This window comes from Natator depressus, chromosome 8, assembly GCF_965152275.1.
Source record: "Natator depressus isolate rNatDep1 chromosome 8, rNatDep2.hap1, whole genome shotgun sequence".
NCBI classification, from domain to species: Eukaryota; Metazoa; Chordata; order Testudines; family Cheloniidae; genus Natator; species Natator depressus.
The window spans coordinates 30790424-30815545 of NC_134241.1; the positions used below are offsets into that span (position 1 = coordinate 30790424).

General features: G+C 40.5%; 1 protein-coding gene across 1 annotated transcript in view; it reads left to right on the plus strand.

Annotated features, from left to right (window-relative positions):
* The window catches only part of DOCK2 (dedicator of cytokinesis 2), a 449812-nt gene that overhangs the window by 398668 nt on the left and 26022 nt on the right, over window positions 1-25122 (plus strand). The window contains exons 29-35 of the mRNA XM_074960680.1: window positions 292-381; window positions 1700-1804; window positions 4481-4622; window positions 9883-9964; window positions 13774-13858; window positions 15465-15551; window positions 24541-24717. Coding sequence (XP_074816781.1) covers window positions 292-381; window positions 1700-1804; window positions 4481-4622; window positions 9883-9964; window positions 13774-13858; window positions 15465-15551; window positions 24541-24717 — 768 coding nt within the window. The remainder of the gene's footprint in view (window positions 1-291; window positions 382-1699; window positions 1805-4480; window positions 4623-9882; window positions 9965-13773; window positions 13859-15464; window positions 15552-24540; window positions 24718-25122) is intronic.

Here is a 25122-nt window from a genome sequence, read left to right on the forward strand (position 1 = left end):
CTGAAAGGTCAGATGATTTTTGGCGGTGTTCTTGTAACTGTACCGGAGACTCACTTGTTCCTATCTATAATCAACCATAAAATATTTTTACTCTGCACATTAAGCTGCTGTCCTGGAATTATGGGTGCCTTGAATCTTCCATTCCATACTTGCGGTTAAGAAATATCTGCAGCTTAGAGATAGCCTAATCAATAAGGATACATAGTTAAACAGTGGTTCCTTACAACCTTATTTGTTGGTGTTCGATTTTACCTGTGTAATTTTACTTTAGAATATGTGGTTACTTTGCAGATGTGGGAAGAATCAATATCGTTATGCAAAGAGCTAGCAGAACAGTACGAAATGGAAGTTTTTGACTATGAACTTCTAAGCCAGAACCTGGTAAGAACATACATGGCTCTCCAAAGCATTTCAGGAACATAAATGAATATTGTTGAACTCTCAAATGGTAGATAGGTAGACGAGTTTTTGAAGAGTCCATAGGAATTTGTTATCCATATTGATTTTTAGATCATTTCACATTCTTTACTTTGTCACCGATCATACCTTGATACCAAATTAAATAATAAAATTCCTGTGCTAAAGAGCCTTACAAAAGTAGTTAATTATTATGTATGTATGTATGCATATTTAATCATTTGACACTATTCTAGAGATAAGATGAGATGAGACAAAGCAAATCCCAGGAGTCATTACCCTGCATAAATTGACTTGCAAGGTTTAAAAATTACCTAAAGGATACAGAATAGCCTTGTGCCCTTTTTTTTGTTCTTCTTTATGATGTAGAAAGAAAGGTTTAAAGTATTCCCTCTCCCCGCATATGCTTTTGACATTAGAATTTCAGATCCTGTCAAGCCTGGAAGAGTCTGGTGAATGGAGAACTAGTGAAGTAGTGCCATCACAAGAGCCAATAGAATGAAAGCTGAGAAAATGAAAGAAGACAGGATTTTCAGGCCGGCTGTTTAAACACTGAGTGTTTTGTTTTTTACTCACACATATAAAGAAGCCTTTTTTGAAGATTTGACACCTTTGCCATTTCAGTGAAGGTGTTAGACACCTTCCTGAAGCTTCCAGGGGGAGTCAAAACTTGATATTCCTGAAATGTTTAAGGTGAAAAACAAATCTGGAGGAACCCCGACCACTCCTCAGACATGCACTTTTTCAAACTTCCTCCATATGTGATAAATCAAAAGATTACAACCCTTATTTTAAAAAAATCTCTTGCAGACCACATTTACATAGGCTAGACTCAATGCAATGTTATACTTGAGGACACAGTAAATAAAATGAAGCACTGTTCTCGACTCAGTATAGCATACACACGTCTGCCCCTTATGCATCACTTCTAGCATTATGCTGAACAGCTGGCCTAGTCCTCACCAAGCTACATTAAGGACATGAAACATTTTCAAGTTCATTATCTCATTAACCTTATCAATGAAGTTCAGCTAGCTACGATGGATCCTACCTCGTCTAATTCTGAGATGTCTGACAGCTTGTTTCCACACTTGCACACTTTAGCTGTGTATTATACTTACATAAACAATTTATAAAACAATTAATGTGGCACTCGTGTAAAGAGTGACTGAATGCTAAATTTTTTAAAAGATATCCCAGTAATGAGTTAAAATAGAAACCATTTTCCTTGAAGTATTATGATTCTGAAACAATAAGACTGAGATGTCATTTTTGATTTCAGATTCAACAAGCTAAATTTTATGAAAACATCATGAAAATTCTGAGGCCTAAACCAGACTACTTTGCCGTCGGATATTATGGCCAAGGATTTCCCACATTCCTCAGGGTAAGTCTCTCTATGTATATGTCTCCTTCAACTTTTTTTTATATACTCATATAAACACCACTGCACTGTACTAGTAAAAATGTAGTTGGTCTCTGCATTGACACTAGATTTCACAATTATCTGAAGTATTATTTGTTATAATAGCACATTAAAGCCTTCCCAGATGGAAATGCTTCTAAATTGATTTATTCTGATTTCCCTTGTAGACTAGAATACCCTCATAGTAGTAGTGATGGAGTAAAAAGGCAGCATGCTGAATCCTTACAAGATATTATAAGTAGGCAGAGGCTGCCCAAATTTTACATATTTCACAGACAGACTAATGAAGGTACAGGGTACCAGGAAGCAATGGAATGATGTTTGGAGTTCATATCAAAACTTAAAATCTAGTTCATTTTCACACACACTTGTAATTTTTTTGTAGCTCTCATTATGAGTGAACAAAAGATGACACCTGAACTGGTCCCTAGCTATACCTGAAGGGTGCATGTCCACACTTCTGGGGGCTTGTCAGAGAAATAAGAGATAGTGCATGGATGATATAGTTGGTGGTGGTCCTGCTTTGAGTAGGGGATTGGACTAAATGCCCTCCAGAGGTCTCTTCCAACCCTAATATTCTATGGCACGCTTAGGTTAAGTCTACAGTGCTCTAGCTTGCTGCACCTAACTGGTCGTGTCGACCCTGAAGTTGCGCACTAAGTGTATATCTACACTGCAGTTGGGAACAAGCCTCCCAGCCCACACAGACAGACTGGTGCTAGCTCCACTCAGGCTAGTGCGCTAATAGTACCATGGATATTGTAGCTCCAGCAAAGACTTGGGCTAGCCCCCCGAGCTCAGAGGCAGGAGGTTGGGTGAGCCTGAGAATAGGAGTTGCCTGTTCTGTCTGTACCCGGTGAACCTCACTGCCTGACTAGTTCAGAAAGGTTCACAGCTGCACATCCTGGGCTGTTTGTCTTAGACCATTTATTTCCCTCTTACATGGTAATACTGTGCAATACAGGCTTACAGCAAAGATAGACTCCCCTGCCCAGGCTCACCCTCTGAGCTTCCTTCTGAGATCCTCCTGAGCTGCCCCTTGTATTATCCCCAATTACTTTGTTAGCCCTGTGATTGTCACCTGGGTGCTCACAATCCCCCACCAGAAAATGTGTAACTGCCCTCACCTGGGCCTGCAGCCTTCCCCAGGTAGCACCCTGTCACACTGCCATATGGCCTGTAACATCCACACTTCTGTTTTTAGTGTGCGAACTTGAATCTGTCAACCTGCGCTGGATGGCTTGCTCCCAGCTGCAGTGTAGACATACCCTAAAAGTTCCACCGTACACTCTGATGTATTCCTATAGCGTTGGTACTGCCCACAGCAATAGGTCAAAGCGTATTATGGAGCTTTTAGTGTGAGGTAGCAGGATCTGCATGGCAAGCTAGAACGCTGTAGATTTACACCTCAGCTTGCCACACACTAACTCTCTGTATAGATGGGCGCTGAATCAGCACCACTGCCTATCTAAATGCACATACACTCATTGACCCACCCCCATGCCTGTTCACCTATTGTTTGCCTTTTTTCATTTTACAACCACCATCTTAGAACCTTAGTCAAGAACCCAAATAAAAATAGGGATGTCAAAAGAGCTCAAGATACTTAGGCTCCTAAGTCCCATTGAACTTCACTGGCATTTGGCAGCCTAATTCCCTTAGGCTTCTTTGAAAATCCCAACCAACATTTCTAAATTTTCAGTATCACGGGACTTGTCTTGACTCTGAGACGCTACTAGGACAGGTCTTTCTGCCCATGTTCAGTATTATTGTGTTTGGCAAAGCATTAGTGCATTGAAATATTCACCACTGTCCAGAGTCCCTGTCTCAGTAAGGATACCCCTCACATAGGTACATTTGGTGTACTTTAAGGTACTATGGTAGTTCCAACATAGCTTGAAATTACATCCTCATGCCTGAGTAGCAAATGCAATGCCTCCCTTCACCAGTTCAGCCTTACAGACTGGTTTTATGTGGAGGACATTCAGTGGAACCCCTGCAGAGGAGAGAATTTCACCTTATTTTTAGGTTTTAGGTGTTGGATATTTAGGCTAAAGATTTGACTACTCGCCTTTATTTAATTTAATAATAATGACTTTTCCCCCTGCTTCAAAAATTAACACTGAATGGGTGTGTTTCATATAACTATAAGGACACCTGCCTCTTTCTTTTCCGATCTCGTCACATCAAGTACACTGAACAACAGATGAGAACTCCTTGGAATTGACTGTGCTGTAAATTAGAAGTTTATAATACTGGGGAGAGGAACAGGGAGAAGAGAGGTTATATGTATATTATAAAGCAAGTTTCTTTTATAAAGGGGAAAGAAGAAAAGGAATTTTAACAGTTTACCCACCTCCCCATTTCCTGTTTAATTACTACTGTAAAGGCACATTCTGAATTCAGTCTTTTTTTCCTCCTTCTGTCTCGCAGCATGAAGTATTTTCTTTGGGGAATCAGTGACAATTTCCTGGAGCTAGTGGAAGTGGGTTAGAATCAATTATTTATATTTCTGAAACAATTAGAGGCCCCTATCAGGTTCAGAGACCCCACAGTGCTAGGCCCTGTACAAACACACACACAGCCCCTGCCCCAAAGACCTTCCAGTCTAAGAAATCTAGTATTTGTCTCTTGCAGAACAAAGTGTTCATCTACCGTGGGAAGGAGTATGAGCGGAGAGAAGATTTCCAAGCACAGTTGATGAGCCAGTTCCCAAATGCAGAGAAGATGAACACCACCTCAGCCCCTGGAGAGGACATGAAAAACTCTCCTGGTCAATGTATCCTTAAAGATAGGAATTTACAGAATAAGGAAAAACTTGTTTTGTCAAGGGAGTCTGATAGCAACACTTGAAATTCATGGTTCCTGTGAATCATGGTATGCAGCGATGGCAGTCACTGTTACTGAGGTTGGCTCTAGGGGACTTGATCATTCAAAGTTGTGAGTGTCTCTTGAGGTGCTGAGCATCCTCAAATCCTCTTAACAATGAAAAAACAGAATCGAGCTGCTTTGCTTGCCTGTAGATGTACTTGGTTCAGAGAAAAGGGATTTTGCCAGTATTAGTAAGCAGATGTGGCTTCAAGACATACAAGGCTGGATGGAGAAAAGTTGTTCACCCTTGCCACAGAGGGCAGGACAAAAGACAATGGATTCAAACTGCAGCATAGCAGATTTAGATTGAATCTCAGGAAAAAGTTCCTAACTGCAAGACCAGTAGGGCCACAGAACAGACTGCCTCCGGAGGTTGTGGTAGCTCCTTTACTGAAGGTTTATGAAAGGAAGCTGGATAGTGTTGGGTATTTTAGACACAACAAATCCTGTGTCTTGGCAGGGGGTTAGACTAGATGACTCTTGCAGTCCCTTCTAACCGTGTGATTCTAAGGTGGAGCTATGTTAAGAAGGAAGGTGCCTACAGGCAAGGGGCTCCTGTACAGTAGTACGGTGTAAATCTGTTGACTGAGGCAGTGCAGCACTGTGAACTAAATGACTATAAAATGATTTTATGGAAAGGCATGTGTTCAGCATGCGTGTGCAGTAGCATGTACACAACTCCCATTAATGCGAACAGCAATTGTATGTCTAATTCCCTTCACACCACACTCAAAACAGATTATGTACACTTTTTGTGGGTAGGACTGTGTCTTAGTCTGTGTTTCTACAACACCTAGTACAATGGGCGTCTTGTGCTTTTGTGGAATGTCACACTGCAATCAATGGTAAAACTCCCATTGGTTTCAATAGGAGCGGAGTTATGCCAACATTGATGGGTCTTAAAAATCCTATCCTAGAACTTCAAAAGTTTTGGTCTGCAAATATTTGCGGATACATATGACCAGTTGGTTTGGTTTTGTTTAAACTGGCTAACTTGCCTAAGTACACTGGTCTGAACTGGAAAAGGGAAAGGAAGAACAGTGAGAGATTAACTAGAGGATGCAAATGGAAGAAAAATATATTATGTTCTGAACTGGTAATAGATAGAAACTGCACTGAATTTGAAAAGAGGATGAGGCTAGCAGACGTAACCTGTGTGGAACAGACAAAATAAGATAAGCATGATGTTCCACTGACCATTAGTTCAGTCAAAATCTGTAACCTGCATTGCTCAAATATTCCTATATTCCTCATGGGACTGAGCACCAGCAAACGTGTTTTTTTTTCTGGATGTGCAACAGCTGCACTGTATGACCTTGAGCAAATTGCTTCCCCACTTTGTCCCTCAGTTTGTACAAAAAGACAGTAAGGATTTTTACCTCACAGGAAAACTGTGAGGATGGATTCCTATTGTTTGGCAAGCACTTAGAGAGGCTCAGTTGGAGGGATGTCAGTGCAAAGTGGTGCTGTTAAATACAATTCATGCATTTGTTCTGTCTGTAACATCAAATGTTATGAACAGCTAAATTTAGCTAATTCATGTGCTTTCACACCATATCAGTATTATTTACATCTTTCCAGTATTTCTTGGTTCCTTTCATTTCCATGATATTTCTGAATTATAGGAAAAGGTCATATTTCGTTGAAACATCATAAATATAAGTGTTTATTTTGTACTATGCTTTTTAATGACCTGACTCACTTACTGAACAGGAACCTAAAGTCTTGTAACCATTATGCATATCTCTTAAGAATACTTTATAACAGCTTGTCGAGATATCATCTGTTCCTTTCTCAGTCCCCAACACTCAAGAGGGGGGGAGCACTTAAAGAGAAGCTCTTATTGTACTTAATGTACCCTCCACCCTCCCTTCAAAAAACATACTTTAGCATACAGACATGTGATAGCTTTTGAAATCCACCCCGCCTGTGGCTACCTGCTGGGCATTGTTTCAGTAGTCTATTGTAATAACCACACACACTTCATTTTTATTTGAACAGTATATTGCAATTGTCCTCAAAAGCTGCACGCAACATTGGCTGGCTTCCTAGAACTGCTTGTAAATAAATCATGCACATGCTTTTCTAACATTTGAAATCTAAGTTTAAATCTACTTAGTCACTGACACGTCTTGTCTCACCAGCTTGGGTCTTTCCTCTCCTTCTCAAGAATCCTTTGCTTATGTTAGAAACACCCTGGTGGCACAGTGACATAATTCTGAACAATACTCCCCCTTCATCCCCAAAATGCACCTGTACTACTGCACTAAGGGCTTGTCTACATAATTAGTTGTGCACTAACTAGCCTAAGTGGATTCTGGTGCATACTAAAAGTTTCCTAGCTTGTGCTGATGTTGTCCTGTGGTACTACGTTAACACACGCTAGGAAACTTGTGCTGCACACCAGCAGGGTCCACGCAGGCCAGTTATTGCACAACATGCTGGTGTGCAGTGCACTAGAATTTCTACCCCAGCTGATGCTGCACTAACACAACTTGTAGACAAGCCCTTAATGTTTGAAATGCCTTTGTTGGACTTGGGGGGGGGTTGTTGGTTTGTTTTTTTGTTTTGTTTTTTTTGTTTGTTTGTTTTTTGATGAAAAGCGAAACTAATGAGCAAACATGAGTACATTTGAAAACTCTGGAGGAGGCTGTTCACCGGAGTTCAGCTCTCCAGAGCTGACAGGGAGCTGCGGCACCAGCCATACCTGAAGGAATTCGGCTTCAGAGAGTGATCATTTCATAAAAGTGACAAGCACCTATTCACGTGACACCTCAGTTTCCAGTTTCACATATATAGGCTGTTTCTCTTCTAAGGCTTGTGTGCCCATCCTCTCTCTCCCCCAGTTCTGGGGCACTCTATTTTATCTTCTTTCGAGTTCACACACAGTTTACCTTTACCAACTTGGCGTGTAACAACTGTAGTGAGCAATAGCATTGGCTACCTTTAGCATTGGCAGGTCGTGTATCAGGTGGCATTCCTGTCTTTTACAGGCTTTTCATTCAAGACCTTCAATAAAGGCCACATGCATGACCTCCCTGAACAAGGCCTTCATTAAAGGCCACATGCATGACCTCCCTGTTCTGATTGAAACTGCCCTTGTACACCACCTGCCCTTTACAGATCCCACTGTCATTCCTTATGTCACCAGGCAGTGGCGCCATGGCTGTGGGCGTTCCTAGCCTTTGGAATGTGCTACATCATCAAATGCATCTCAAATAATCATTCTCCGCTTTATTTTAAAAAGAACTTAAAGGTATTTTCTTGTTTGGAATGTTCCTGGTAGATTGCTCACTTTTTGTCTCCTTTCCCTCATGTTCTGATCTGGACCATTAGAGAGCAACTGGTTTGGATCTGGATTCAAATGCCCCCAGCATTTGGGTGAGCAAAGGGTAACCAAAGGATCAGATATTACAGTTTAAACCCAGGATTATTTTTATCTCCTTTTAAAACTGTGTGTTTATTATTTGTAGGCTTCCCTATGGCACTGATCATTGTAGTATCTGAGCACCTCACATGGAAGGAATATGGGAGTAATAAATGGAGGGAACATTGGAGAATAAATGGAGGAAAATAATATTACCTCCATTTTACAAATGGGGAACTGAAGCACAAAGAAACAGACAGACTTGCCCAAGATAACACTGGAACCCAGATCTCATGAGTTCCAGCCCAGTGCCTTAATCACTAGACTATATTTCCTCTCTAAAGGTCAGAGTCTGACATCCTTGCTCAGAATAAAGAGGAATTTACACCTAGGTAGTCCCACTGAAGTGAATGGGACTAGTCATAGAGCAAGGCACTACCACACGTAAGGAAAGATGGCAGAATCTGACTGTAAGTGCTTGAGTGAAATGTGTAAGAATATGATTTATGCCCACACAATATTCTATTGAAACTAAGCACGCACTTATAAAATGGAAATCTAAGATACAAGTGACACTGTGGCAGGGTGGACTAGGTCTGGAGGCCTCTTGGCCTTGCATCACCTTGCCCCAGAATAGAGTGGCGAGAAGTCCTCCAGGCAGCCTAGAGGGGGCTGCTGGAGCGACTAATAAGGGGCCAGGAGGGCCAGATAAAAGGCAAGCAGCAGAGCAGAGCCTTCAGTTGCTGTGTGGAGCTTGATGAGAGAGAGCCAGGTGCCTGGCTGGCTAGACGAACAGCAGAACTGCGGATAGCTGACTGCAGAGAGTTCACCAGACAGAACTGGGCCCAGCAGAGGCTGCCAAAGACCGGCTGCCTGGCTGGATGGATAGAGTAGTAGCAGGACCATGAAAAGGTCACTGCAGGCAGGCTGAGCCCAGGGGACTGATCCCAGGACCTGGCCAGACCAGGTGAGGGTACTGAGATGGGCCCTGCTGGTCTGGTTGCAGACTGAGTCCTGAGAGGGCTGCTGAAAAAGACACCAGTTGAGGGTACCGAAATGGGCTCTGGCTGGGTGGTCGAAGAAGGCAGTACCTCAGGGAAGAAGCCTAAGAACTATGGCACCATACCAGGGCCATGATAAGAACTCAGAACTGTATACCCCGGAAAGGGGGGACAGCGTGTGAAGCTCGGCCAGAGGTCTGAGCTGCCAAAGACCAGCTGAGAGAACCAGCAGCTGGGGTGAGGTGCTTGCAAGAGGCAGGCGCCACCCTGATGTAAGACCAAAAAAGAAAAGCAGGCTCACACCTAACCAAGAGAAAGGGGGCCATCCACGAGAGGTGTGGGCTGCCCCCCATGAAAGAACTGTGTTTGCAGGCACTATCAGCTAGAGAATAGGGGGCATGCACAAGAGGTGGGTGCCGACCCTGTTAGAGACACACAGTAATTTGGACAAAGATCTAAAACTTTAAACATCATGACATTTTGCCAATCGATGCCATACACTATGCCTATGTCAAAGTTAAGTAATGAAAATATTTGTATCAAATAGGCTTTGTTTTGTAATACAATAAACTATTCAGTGTGATAAATTAACTCACAGGCACTCTAACCTAACAGTAAACCTACTCAGATAACTGATACTGTATTGTATCTATCTCAAAATTAGTCTGTTTTTTCAGTGTTAACGCCAAATATTTCCTCTCTAGGATAAAAATCTTAGGAAGATTGCTCTTGGACAACATGTTGTTTGTTTTCCAGGCTACATACTATCTTTCATATGTCCTTAACCTGTGTGATTTTAGACATTCAGTGCTTTACTGTGCAACCAGTTTTGGAGGAGCATCCCAGATTCAAAAATAAGCCAGTACCCGATCAAATCATAAAGTAAGTTTATTTTTGTTGGATAAATGTTACCATAAAAGGTGTGAGAGTCTGGGTTAATAGTCCATGGAGAAAGAATTTTTTTATAAACACAGCCAATTTATTGGTGAGCCAGGGTGCATGCACTTATCTCAGTTACTAAATGTATTTTTCCTGACATTTCAGAGAATCTCATCAGCCATTTAAACACTACCGTATGCTTACAGAAAAAAGCCCAAATTACTCTGGATATGCAGCCAGATTCTGTTCTAATATATACCCACTGCAGCTTCATTGATTTCAGTGGGACTGAACGGTTGTGTGCCTGGGTAGTGTTTTGCCACAGTCTGCTTTTCTTCTCCCAAAAACACAGTTCCCAGCCTCTTATTCCAGTCCCCTGGGGAAATTGCAAGGGGATGGAGGATGTGGGGTGTTTTTTCTAGAACAGAACATGAGTTTGTATACTTGTCTGACCTCCAAACCAATGCCACTGTTTGTTGCTAATACACTTCCTCACAGCCTACGGGGTAAAGTCAATGGGAATCGGAAGGAAGCAAATGTTAGTTCCTTCAAATTCCCTCCTGAAACTACTCATTTAAAGCATGGGCTAAGAGCAGCAGCAATAGGTAACTGGGGATAGGTTTAGATTAAAAGAAGATCTACCTGGCTAGTAGCAAGAACCACCTAAACAAACGCACACAGGTGAGCGCTGGGGGCAGCAGAACCAATATTAGTAGAGGACCAGAGACAGATCCAGTTTAAAAACTACTCTATATGCTATTGTAGCCTCAGGGGCAATGCTCGGCTCCTCTCCCTCTCTTCCCAGTGATGTCACCTCTGGTGGTTTCAGCAACACCAAGACAGCATCTCTACAACTGCTGCTTTTCTGTTCTTCCACCATGCCGAATTCAGAGAGCCCTGTCGCTCCAGGAACAGTGACACCACTCCTCCTGCTTGCCCTCCCTGCCTGAGACAGCTGCTGTCACCTCTGAACATTAAAACTCACAAGTGTTTGCATGGCACTCTCTTGCTTTCTCTAATTTTCCCAACATATCTACTCATAATTATTTTTTTGCTCCTTCCTGGCACCTTCCTTCCCTGCTTATCCTCTCCTGAGCTCTACTCTCATCTCGCTCTGCCCTCAGAAGACTGCTCCCTGAGTTCATAGGCTGGGGAGGGAGAATCCTGGTGCCCTAGGGTGGGTGGATCTTCCTCCTAAGTCCAAGTCTGGATTGGATTCACACACCTCACCTCCCTCCCTACCCAGTTGCCGGGGGCTCACCATGCTCCTGGGAAGTCTTTTGTTCCTGGGGACTGGCTCTATCCCCCAAAAACCCTTCCCAGAAACTAGGATGACCAGATGTCCCTATTTTATAGGGACAGTGCCAATTTAGGGGGGTTTAGCTTATATAGGCTCCTATTACCCTCCATCCCCTGTACCGATTTTTCACACTTGCTAGCTGGTCACCTTACCAGAAACATACCTGGGTCCTGATGTCCCACATATTAATAATAATCTAGCTGATCCAGTTTCAGATCTCTTATTGCTACTAGTAGTCCTAGGAAAAAGTGGTCAAAACTGAATTCCCTTTTCAGTGTGCCCTTACTATTGAAGTAAGGCAGACATCGCAGAGGTGAATTGCTGGCGTTCCATGTATTGGTTTAGAAGGCTTTAATTCAATGGCAAGAAAAATGTACATCTTTAATGGAGTGGAAATGTGGTAGCTTGGTTCAAATCTGCTCTGTCACCACTTGCACCCAACCTATTCAGCTGTCATATATGTCAAGGATATTAGCACTATACATGCTCTCCTTGGAACTGATCACTGCTAGGTAATATCTTTCTTTTCAGGAACACACAGATAACAGCAAATTATCCTTATCTTTTTAGTCTAATCCTGTTCAGGCAGCTTTGCAGAAATATAAGACTCAGTGATATCTTCTTAGTTGAATAAAAGGGTCTTGATTCTTAGCGAAGAGAATTTTCTGAAAGCAATGTGAGGCAGCTGCATTTTGCTTGGGAAGGATGGTGTCATGTAGTTCCACATTTGAAGGAATCTCAGGGTTACCTTTAACAATATTGGCATTAAGTCTCTTCAGAAAGAAGGCTGAAAGTTCAACAGCTTTTTATTGCCTTATTAAATACAGTTAGAATCCACTGCCTGGCTCCTTCTGATTTATAAACTGTTCCACAGGCTTTTGTTACATTCAGAATGGATTACTGCAATTCTTTGTCTGCAGGTTTGTCAGTAGCATCTTTACAGATACTGCAACTAATCCAGAATGCAAAAGCATGAATGATCCACCTAAAACTAAAAGGATGGGAACAAACACATTTCTCTTATTTTGAAATGAAACGTAATTTGGTGCTCCCAGTTTCAACTTGAATGTATTTTATAATTGGTGACTGACAAGCACCTCAGTGAAACTGGCCTCTTTGACTGGACTTTAAAGTCACTGCAATGCCAGCCACAGTTTGAACTTGGTGCTGTAAGACTCTTGAAATCCCCTGCATAAAGGAAAATCTTTTGCCTTATATAAGATTTTGTAATCACGTCTCAGACGCAGAACTCAGCCAGACTGCACTAAATTTCTTCCACCAAAAATAGGGAGGATTTATTTTTGAGAAGAGTACTTGTTTGTAAGTATAATTCTTATTTGTAAGAGGTGATTTTAGTGTATTCATTCTAGTAAAGTGGTTGAAAATTTCTGTCCTAAAAGTGGTTATATAAAATTATTTGAATTGATATGCCTCTTTAATCAGTGTGATTTACCAAAGAGGTAATTTCAGTGGTTGTCACCTAGTTCAGGAATCATACGCTTACAATAATGAGCAAAATGAGAGTGCTCTTTGGCCAGACTCGGCCCTATGTTTTCTAAGCCTACTCAGCTAAAATGCCAGGTCATTTTTGAAATTCTTTCTGGAAATATTTATGTAAGTTATACCTAGTCCTAAAACATTGTTTTTGCCCTGCAAAGTCCATCTCTGCTTGCCTTTGCTTTAAATTGAATTCCTATAAATAAATAAAGTCTCCTGGGCAGTAAAATATTTAAAGTATGTTTTGTGTTCTTTTCAAGTTACCTCTCAATCCTCTCTAATTGTATGGTAAAGTGGGCCGGGGGGGGACGGGGGACGGGGGACGGGGCGAGGGCGAGGTGGATGTTCCTCTTGCTGTGCAAAAGTAGTTGAAGATTATTTTTTAGCTAAGGAGATCATAGTATGAAAATTCACTGGATGCTACTGGTGTATTCGACCTTGATATTCCATTTCTATTAGATTTTTTTTCAAAATCCATCGAGATGTGACAAGAAATAGTTGTTTATGGCTTCATATGTTTAATAAACAGCTATTTTGCTGTGTTGTAGGCAGAATTATCCAGAGATCTGATCAACTGATTTGGCATCGGAAGTGTTTGAACAAGCACACATTTAAGTCCAAAACAAAATATCATCTACTCCACTTGGTCACTTACTGTTCTTAACAATATACAGTGCTTTTTGGGTCAATCCATAAAACATAATTCAGAGGTTCATGTCAATAAAAGCAAAACCCTCCACTACAGCTTCCCCTAAGTATTGCAGCTGTATTTTGAAAGGCTCACATCTTCCAGGTCATAGTCAAGGCACATCTGTGATGAAACTTAGTGCTACTGTCCCTGTTCGGTGGATAAATGATTTCAGTCTTCCTTGCTGTTGTTGCTGCACTTTTCACAAACACTAAATCACACTTAATTTAAAAAAATAAAATCAGACAAAAAGAAAGCCATTTACTTTGATGGTGGGATCCAGCTGTACTTGAATTATGCTTTTTACATCTTCTTTAAATCTTTCAGCTTTTATAAATCCAACTACGTTCAACGATTCCACTACTCAAGACCAGTCAGGAAAGGATCTGTTGACCCTGAAAATGAATTTGCTGTAAGTAATTTTTTGACATGGCAGCATCTTTGTAAAACATGTTGGCGTTGCTGTGCTTGTGAATTCAGAGATTAATCCTTTAATAGTCACGCCCAGCTGCCCCACTATGGAAGGCCTACTTTCAAGATCTGAAACAAGACCTATTTTCATTTCAACTACAGTACAATTTAAATCTAGGGCTTCTCTATTTTTACATTACTCTAAGTACTTTTCAACATAGTCTCGTTTTACATTTCCTGATTTGTACCCTAATTTCCCATTTTATGATCTTAATACTTGGTTGTTTGAATTTGAGGTAAAACCTCTCTGTTAAGTAAGTGAAATACAATTTGGTTGTGCAGGAAAGTTGTCTAGTAAAATTTCCTATTGTTAAGCAAGACAAAATATAAATACATATCAATAAAATGCATCGCCACTAGTACTTAATAACTGCTCCACTCATAAGCTACCGGTATGGGCTAAGGAGTGTAAATTGTCTGTTTTCATCACTCATGTGAAGTGATGAGTACTGTATATACCATACTGACTCACATCAGCTGTTCAGTAATGCAATAGCTACAAATAATGTTCATGGTTTTAATATACTTTGAGATCTACAAGTGCTGTAAATTATATGATTTTTATAATGTCATGTACAACAGTGTGGTAAGTTTTCTTACTTTAGAGGAATAAATATATAAAGTTTCATTATATCATAAAATTGTGTAGTTGAATATATTTTTCTAGTCACATTTTATGGTAAACCAGTGCTGTCAGGATATTGGTGGGGAAAACAACTTAAGTTTTCAGATTTGTAAGAGCACCTTATTTCAAAATGGTACGAAGCACTTAAATTATGTGTATTGTTCTGATCAGTGACTAATAGCACTAACTAGTGATAGGTCTTGTATGGGCAGGGACTGTCCCACACCCAGAGCAAGTGACACTAGCTGTATCCTGTGCTCCCAGTTCTAGAACTTTAACATCCTGGCATGGTGATGTGTAATGCATCTGTCTAAGAATCAGACACTGTAGTAACACATTGTACCTTTTGAGGAAGGTAAATATTAGTATTTCTGTTTTACATATGGGACACTTGACAGTGAGGCTGTGTCTGCATTAGACCTGTTGTTAAAATTTCCCACTGTTGCTATCACCAACTCGGCTCCCCATGGTAACAATAATAGGAGGAGCATTAGGGAAGGCAGACTGCTAGCAGTTTAATCTGCCATGTTGTCTAACCTGCTTACAGCAACAAAGTGGTTACAATTCTGGCACTGTAATATAGAACTCCTCCTGCTGCTAGGACCAGTTGTTTTCCTTAAAGTTTCTTAATTCAGAGTAAGTGATTTACCAGAGATCAAACAGTCAATAGTGGCAGAGTTGGGAATAGAAATTTGGGGGTTCCTTACCTGGTAGAGACTGAGAGCATAATGATGACCTAGTTTTGAAACAATAAACCACAAATTGCTGTGCTGGATTCCCTTTGCTGCGTCTTTCTATGCACAAATTATCCTATGTCATTTTTCTACCTAATCTTTTATTTTGCAATGTAATTTCTATCAACTTCTATCCTGAAAAGACTAAGGTTTCAATCCTGTCTCTTTTTTTAAAAAAACAACAACAGTCTATGTGGATTGAGAGAACATCATTTGTTACAGCTTACAAACTTCCTGGAATTCTGCGTTGGTTTGAGGTTGTCTCCATGTCACAGGTGGGTATTTACATGCTAAGTATCCAGATATACAAATTTATGTATATAAATGCAGTGTAGCGGTTCTAACACAGACTTATTTTGAGATTAAATGGTTCAAATTTTTATTTATTTATTTATTTTCTAAATCTACTCACAAGACTGCTACTCTGTACATTTTAGGTTTTTTTGTGAAATCCCTGAAAGCTACATAGAAACTATTTTAAAACATCATAATAGAAGCTCAAACTAATGTATATCCGAAATAAAAAAAATGACACCACGGCTAAGCAGCAGAGTGAAAGAGGCAGTTAGAGGCAAAAAGGCAATCTTTAAAAACTGGCAGTCAAACCCTACAGAGGAAAAATAGAAAGGAGCATAAACTCTGGCAAGTCAAATGCAAAAGTATAATTAGGCAGGCCAAAAAAGCATTTCCAGAGCAACTAGCAAAAGACACAAAAACTAAGAGCAAAAAAAAAAAAAAAATTAAGTACATCAGAAGTAGGAAGCCTGCCAACAACCAGGGAGGCCACTGGGGGTACATCTACATGGGATTAAAAGACCTGCAGCATGGCTGTGGCTGGCCTGGGCAGCTGGCTCAAGCTGCTGGGACTCAAGCTTCAGGGCTCATTTGGGCTCAGGCTGGAGACTGAGCTCTCCCAGCATCCCAGCGCTCTGGCTTCAGCCCAAGTATGAACATATACATAGCAATTTTTGAGCACTGGAGCTCAAGCCCCACTGGCTTGAGACAGCTGACCTGGGCCAGCCGCAGGTTTTGTATCCCTGTGTAGACAAACCCTGGATGATCAAGGTGCTAAAGGATCACTCAAGGAAGATGGACCTGTTGCACAGAAGCTAAATGAATTATTTGCATTGGTCTCCTCTGCAGAGGATGTGAGGAAGATTCCCAGACCTGAGCCATTCTTTTAAGGTGACAAATCTAGGGTGACAGATTGAGATGTCAATAAAGGTAGTTTTTGAATAAATAGGTAAATTAAACATTAAGAAGTTACTAGGACCAGATGGTATTCACCCAAGGAATCTGAAGCAATTCAATTATGAAATTATAGAATTAACAACTCTGGTATATAACTTATCATTTAAATCAGTGTCTGGCCCAGATGACTTCAGAATACCTAATATAGTGCCAATTTTTTAAAAAAGGCTCCAGAGGAAATTCTGGCAATTACAGTGTGATTAAACCTAATTTCAGTACCAGGCAAACTGGTTGAAACTGTAGTAAAAAACAGAATTATCAGACACATAGTTGAACATGATATGTTGGGGAAGAGTCAACACAACATGCTTCCCCAATCTTTTAGAACTCTTTGACTGGAGTCAACAAGTGTGTGGACAAGGGTGATCCAGTAGATATAGTGTACATGGATTTTCAGAAAGCCTTTGACAAGGTCCCTCACCAACGGCTCTTCAGCAAAGTAAGCAGTCCTGGGATAAGAGGGAAGGTCCTCTTGAGGAGCAGTAACTGGTTAAAAGATAGGAAACAAATGGTAGGAATAAATGGTCACTGTCATTAGATAGGATACTGGGCTACATGGACTCTTCCCATTATTATGTTCTTATATTGCTGGGGTAGGTGGTTGGTAGTTTTTACCAGTGGCTGGTAAAATATTGACTAATATTTGTGGAGTACAAAAGTTGTCTCTTTCACCAACAGAAGATGGTCTAATGAAAAAATATTACCTCAACCACCTTGTATGTGTCATGGAAAACATAACATTTTGACATTTTATTGCAAATGAGTAAAACATCTATGTAAAAGGTAGAAGATAACCATATATCTTGCCTGACAATTTTTCTACTAGATTTTGACAGAATCTCTACTTTAGTGCAATACATTGAAATGACTGACACCTCAGCCCTGCTGTGGTTAAAGATTACAACTCATATATCCTTTGTAAGGTACTGTCCTGAGACTCCCTGACAAAAGGGATAGTCAGTCTTAAAAAAAATACATACAAGTGGTCATGGGCAAGCCTCTTGGCTTTTGGAGTGAGGGCTTATCGACACAGACACTTTATGTGCAGCAAGCCAGAGTGTAAATCTACAGCACACTAGCTTTCTGTTTGGACCCTGTTACCAAACACTAATAGTTCTGTAGTGTTAGCACAAGGTAGCAGGCTCCTCCGGGCCAGCTAGTGCATAGCAAGCTGATGCACTGCAGATTTACACCCTGGCTTGTTGCACATAAAGTGTCTGTATAGACAAGTTCTGAGGTATTGTTGGTACATGGTGGGCCAAAGAGGTGTTGGCAATTACTAGTACAAAAATAATTTAAGATTCCTTCAGTTTTACTAATTCTGACCTTCCTTGTTTTGAGGAATTTGTCAACATTATTTATACTTGGGGAAAAAAAGCTTCTCTTTACATTATTTCAGTTTTTATCTGCTGCAATTGCACAAAAGTAGTTCTCAGCATCATATTTATTACAGTTCCCTTGAATTGACACTGGCGATCTGAGATCATCTGAAGGAAATCCCTTTGGTGATGACTTATCATAAAACATGATAATAGTATCCCCTTTGGTAATGTGAACATTATAAGTTCTCAGAGGTATCGCTCTGATTTCCTCATAAAATGCACATAAAACTTACAATTTATGGCCACTAAAAGAATTTGGACAATTTTTAAAATTATTGGTTTTGCCTTTACTCTACACGTGATCACTTCCTTTCTTCAGGAGCCACTTCTATCAAAAAAATTAAAAAGAATAGAAGGAACAATAGGCACCTCTTACTCAATAGACTCCTTGTCTTCTCGTTGCTTGCAGTAAATCAGTATGGGAATTTGGGAATTAGTTCAGTGTAGCAAAGGGAACTCCGCCAATCCCCACAAAATGCATACACCAGCAATAGTCAGGCTGAGGATTGGGAGCCACAAGTGGCTCTTTAATGTGTCTCCTGTGGCTCCTTGCAGCACATGGTATTAAACCACTGTGTGCTTTAATTATTAACCAGTCTAAGTCATTAACCATTCAGGATGCTTTGAATAATATATATAAAATAGTAAATGAAATAATGAATTCACACAATTGTGGCTCTTTTAGGTGACATTGATCATTACTTTGGCTCATGAGCATCACTTGAAATACACACACATGTAAATGCACTAAAAGAGACAGGACCGTTAGGAAATATCTGACATGAAGCCCAAAAAAGCAATTGGAGGGGAAGAGGGTTGCCCCTCTTCCTAACCTGCTGCCTTAACAGGGTTTTTGGGGGGTTTTTTGTTTGTTTTTTTAAATTTGATCCACTAAAAATCCCATTGACCATAAAACTGGACATCACTTCAGATCCAGGATCTCAAATGTCCTGCTAAAAGAAACCTGGCTTATGAAGGATATAAGAGCTTGATTCAGGGGAAAAGAACATGAGTCCCTTCCACAGAAGGCCTGCTCAAAGCCAAATGGAAGCCCTGATTAATACAGCTAGTAGCACAGAAATGGAATATGAGATTTTTATTTCTGCTTCAGATCCATATTAAAACTATCACAGCAAGTTAAAATCTTTACATCTTGAGTGTTCTATAAATTTTATAAAGTAAAACTCAGGTGGTTAACAACAGTCAGGAATTGGAATTCCATTGCTTAGCCACGCATAGCTTTTATAGCCTAAAAGAACACAGGAGATTTAATACTTACAAAACCTGTGGACCCCAAAGTCTGGGCAGCTTCATTGAAAAGTTTTAACTGTGGCTCAACTCTAGACAAACTCCCTCATTTTTCAGTAGCGCAAAGGAATGGTTATTTATTTTGAGATGGAAACATGCAGAAAATTTAGTGATTTTGTTTGAGTTGAAGCCCTGTGAACTGTAAATAATTTGACTAAAACAATTTGAATTTAAATGGCTAAATTTCACATAACTCTGAATGTACATTCCAGAGTATTATATTTAAATACTATATACTGTATATAGGCCAATTATAAATATTACCTGATTTCCTTCTTATGTGTCACATTCATCAACATATTAGGATCATATTGTAAAATCCACACAAAGGTTTTGCCTTCAGGAAAAACTGCATTTTAAAAATATTTCCTTGGCAACTTACATTTATAACCAAGTATAGAAATGTGAGTATGAGACTGTCAAATTAAAGTTCAGTCTTAAAAGAAAAACGTGCTTATGTATGTTACTAGCAGCATCCTAAATTATTACAAAAGAAAATAAAATCAAATTTCCTTTACCATTTATAGAGGGCTTTTTAAAAAAAATTTGTCATTCATTTTTGAGAAAGAGAAACTCGTGAGCTTATTTTCGTTCTTATTTTTATTCATTAACTGCAGTATTAACATACCTCCCAGTATTTCATGTGGCTAAAGCAGGACACAGCACCACTCAGGTTTGGCCTGTCTGCCCCTCTGTAGATGGAGATGGAGAAGCTGATGGGCCAGACATGAGTGGCACTGTGACCCCGTGCTCCAGGTGGCAATGCCACTCAATTTGAGGGCCCTCTCAAATGGAGGGCCTGGGGCAAACAAATGGCTCCTTCCCCTGGTCAGACTTGAATGTGGGAAATGTTCACTTCAACGGGCACAGGGGGTTCTGGGGCTGAAAATGGGACGGTGCCATGAAAACTAGGGACTGTTGGGAGATCTGATGTTAGGGGTTCAAACCTGTATCTAATTAATTTTTCCCTAAAATTATTTCTATTCAGAGCTTTTATAAAAAAAAAAAAAGGCAATATATTTTGGCACATATTTCCTGATTCTAATCTCCATTTTCCTGCTGTTCCAGACCCAGATCGCTCAGGCTCTGTGTGCTACCCACTCCCTTGGTCTGCTCCACCCAAGTCCATCTTTTTTCACAATCCCTCCTGTCCCCTGGCACAGCCTCCCTTTCTTCCTCAGATCCTTTATCAAAACTCCCTTGTTAGCTGTCCATCAGTATCATCTATTCAGGTGCCACATGGTCTTGAACCCCATCATTGTTTAACCACCTAAAGAGCACTGAACAAAGCCATAGAAATGACCTGAGTTCTGTGAATACTGATGCTCTCCCCAAGAGCAATTTTGCTTTTCTCTTTCTTTTCTGTGGTCTCTTCTCCTTCCCCTTCCTCTTGTCATCTCCCATGACATCATTTGTCTACTGGAGACTGCAAGCTCCTTGGGGCAGGGACCTTCTCTTTTATCTGCCTGTGAAGTGTCACACATGCCTATGTCATTATATATGCAACATGACCCTCTTGAAATTTTAAGGCTTATGTCAAGGTTCCTCCCCCAACTCTGAACTCTAGGGTACAGACGTGGGGACCTGCATGAAAACCTCCTAAGCTTACTTTCACCAGCTTAGGTTAAAACTTCCCCAAGGTACAAATTAATTTTATCCTTTGCCCCTGGATTTCCACCACCAAACTTTAACTGGGTTTACTGGGAAACGTAGTTTGGACACGTCTTTCCCCCCAAAATCCTCCCAACCCTTGCACCCCACTTCCTGGGGAAGGTTTGGTAAAAATCCTCACCAATTTGCATAGGTGACCACAGACCCAAACCCTTGGATTTTAGAACAATGAAAAAGCATTCAGTTTTCTTACAAGAAGACTTTTAATAGAAGTAAAGGAATCACCTCTGTAAAATCAGGATGGTAGATACCTTACAGGGTAATTAGATTCAAAACATAGAGAATCCCTCTAGGCAAAACCTTAAGTTACAAAAAAGACACACAGACAGGGATAGTCATTGTATTCAGCACAGTTCTTTTCTCAGCCATTTAAAGAAATCATAATCTAACACATACCTCTCTAGATTACTTACTAAAAGTTCTACGACTCCATTCCTGTTCTGTCCCTGGCAAAAGCAGCATACAGACAGACACAGACCCTTTGTTTCTCTCCCTCCTCCCAGCTTTTGAAAATATCTTGTCTCCTCATTGGTCATTTTGGTCAGGTGCCAGTGAGATTACCTTTAGCTTCTTAACCCTTTACAGATGAGAGGATTTTTCCTCTGGCCAGGAGGGATTTTAAAGGGGTTTACCCTTCCCTTTATATTTATGACAGCTTAAATCAGTATTAAGTTAACTAAGGGCTTGTCTACACGATAAAGCAATGAGCACTAGAGGGGTGTGAATTCTAAAGCACACTGCTGTGTTGCATATTAATTAGCTCTTGTAGACCCTTCTGGCATGCACTAAAAATTACCTAATGCACATTAACTTAGTACTGTTGAACAGTTTGGCATTTATCTAACAATCTGATCTCAGTGAGGTAGTACTACACTAATGCACACTGGGGAGCTTTTAATCTATGCCAACATGGTCTACACAGACCAGCTAGCATGCCAAAATGTTTGGTACGCTTGAGAATTTACATCCCTCTAGTGAGCTTAGCCACACCATGTAGACAAGCCCTAAGAAGCAACTATTTAATTTGCAACTGTTACAGTACATCTAAATCATCAGCAGGAGAATACTGTGGGGGCTGGACAGAGACCCAAGAGGTTCCTAAACTGGGATTTGTCTTAAGCATTAGCCTTTTGTCTCCCATATACTCAAGGTTAGATAGCTATTTATACTTTCTATATAACCACCAAGTGGCTAAAGGAGTAAAGCATATCTTGGTGGATTTTTACTGTCATGATAACAGATAACCCCATCTACATTCTGGTCTTACATTGGAGCACAGTGCTGTACCATATTTAGAAGGGGAACATGGTTCTGTGTGATCACTTATTTCCCTCCTTTCTTCTCAGGCAACATGACTGTGGGTGCATCTCTCCACCTCCTGTCCCACTTTGAGCATTGGCACAATGTCCATCTTTTTCTGATGGTAGCCAGTTTTCCCTGCAACAAGAGAGAGAACAGACATGCTGCTGGCTATAAATAAGATATAGAAAAATATCAGCTTTTCCCTTAATCGTCCCTGTTTTGACAGAACCCAATTCATTGCCACATGAATGCAGACAAGGAAAGATCTTGTTCTGAGAGACCTGATGCTGTTACATTAGTTCTAGCTCAGACATCAAACCCGTTGTTTTTATCTAAGAAATGAAAATGACCAAGGAGGGGGAGTGTCAACAGCTGTTAGAGAAGTTCATCATCTATGATACAATATGATGTTTGTGTTACTCCTTTGAATATTTCATTCCTTAGTGGTGGGAGCTTGCATTTCAAAAAATATGTCCTACTAGAGCAAGAAATCACCGAGTTCTACTTTATTTTTTCCTTTTCTTATATTTTCTTGTCCCTTGTTCTTGATTACAAAGGACAACTGCATGAAAGCAACATCTTGGTTTCCTAGGAGTTCATCTGCTCCTGCTGCTATTCCTCACCTGAAGTCATAATCTTCTATTTGTGACGTTTCAGTTGGTTACTTTGCTATTGATTATAATTTCAGAGGCATATACAAGGGGATTATGAATTCAGAGGTGGAATATGCAACAGTAGTGTCCTGAGGAGAGAGGATTGCATAAAAATACACAAAAGATATAGAAGGTTTGTTTTTTCAATGATTTTTTTCTCAGCGCTCTGCTGTGATGGGTCAGTTCTTCACTCCCCTCCACACACATACATACATATTAAAATTGTTCACTTTGAAAAATATTTGCACTTCCTCAGTGCTCTCAGAACAAGAAAAGAAAGCACAGGATATTTTCTACAATGGATCTATTTCTGTGCAGCATACTTGAGAGCTGGCTGAAAAGCACATCTGAGCTGTATATTGAGTCATCTAATCCAGTTGGACACTGGTTTAGCAGGAGGCCAGGAAGGTTTTAGGGGTCAGCATGAGTGGTTACGATTTTTGTTTGGCTTTTTACACTTCATTAGACAAAGACAATGCCTGTGCCACAGGGATGGATTAATTTATTGTATCCACCTGGCATGAAAGTCCCAGTGTACAATGATTGTGGAAAATCCAGTCCTGTAGAGGCCAACTTACTCTCTTCCAGACTTTCTATCCAGATTTACCAAATCACAGAGACTCCGTGATCCAGGTCATTCTCATGACTGGGCAGAGTATTTCTCAGGCAAGATGGGTACTTAAACCATAGGTACACTCTGAAGCTTTTCATGATAGGTATTAAAAATGCACCATCAATGTGGTTAAGCTATCCTCTCCTTTGCTCCAAGATTAGGGTCTTTCCTTATATTAATCAGGGTTGTGGGACTGTTCATATGGATTGTCCTCCGATACTGCTTGAACCTCTGAGGTTCCAGAATGCTCAGGGTGACTTAGTGCTCATGCCCAGTAACATATTGGTACCTGCCCTCCTCCTCTACAAATCACCTTAGACATCGCATAGTATATGGATTAATCAGCTCTTTATGACACAGACCATATCTTCCTTTACGTCTACAATGGAGCCCTGACCCTCAGAGAGTCAAAATCCCCTTGCCCTTTCCCTTTTTAAAATACAATAGTGCTTATACCATAGGAAAGAGAAACAACATCACATGACTAAGATGACCAATCACACAGCAACAATCATGAATAGCAAATGCAGTTGGTGAGCAATCCACAAACCAACGTTTGTTCATTCCTCAACAAAGGAAACTTCGTAGGGGGTCTAGAGAGAGCCTCCTCTCTATTTTTTAAGATAACTGCCATTTTTGTGAGGTTTGATCCATTCCAAATTGAATACATTTCCTGCTGCAGAGTACTTTTTTATTTTGAGATGTCACTGCAGGGACTGGTTAGCAGTGTCCGGAGAGGGGTGGGTGAAACACCACCAGACTCTGAGAAATCACCTGACAACCTCCATACAGTTTGAGGGCAGAACTTTAACAATAGGCCACAGAGATATCCCATTCAACAAACAGGTAAAAATCAAACTCTGCCTGTGAACCAGTAGTGAACAGAAACTAGGGTTTAATTTGTTGAATGAATTGTTGCCCATGAGTAGCTTCCCAAATGCACATATGAATATCCACCAAAAAGAGGGGGGGAAATGCTTTTGCTGAGCAGATGGTTTTCTTTGGGCTTGCTATTGTATCAATGAAAACCAAGAAAAAATTGAATCAAATAGACACATTAAACATTCCTCCTCTTGTTTCATAGGCGACTATTAGTCCACTGGAGAATGCCATTGAGACAATGTCCATGACAAATGAGAAAATTTTGATGATGATTAACCAGTACCAGAGTGATGAAAACCTTCCCATTAACCCTCTCTCCATGCTTCTGAATGGAATTGTTGATCCAGCAGTCATGGGAGGCTTTGCTAAATATGAAAAGGTAATGATTTTAATAGCTTTAAGATCATCTTCACAGATTTTTCTATTTTAAATAATAATGATAGCTCTGTTTCTGCTTGCTTAGTGATTGTCAAAAACGGCGGTGGGAGATAGTGGGATGGGGACAAAGAAAGGCTGAACCTCATTAATTTGAAGATCCTCAGACTCTGGTCACGTCTGACTTAGTCTCCTTTAAAAGTTGACTCTAACATGGTTGTAGGACTGATGCTCAAAATGAATTGCAAGCTTGGGGGTTTCCGTGTAAGTGTGATATGGCAGGATATGATTACACATGTTCTAATGAAATAGCCTTCCATGCCTCAACTGGTTTGGTCTGGAGTAAATCACTGCAAATTCTCCTTCTAGCAGTCTAGCAGACTCAGAGTTAATAAATCTCTTACCTTGT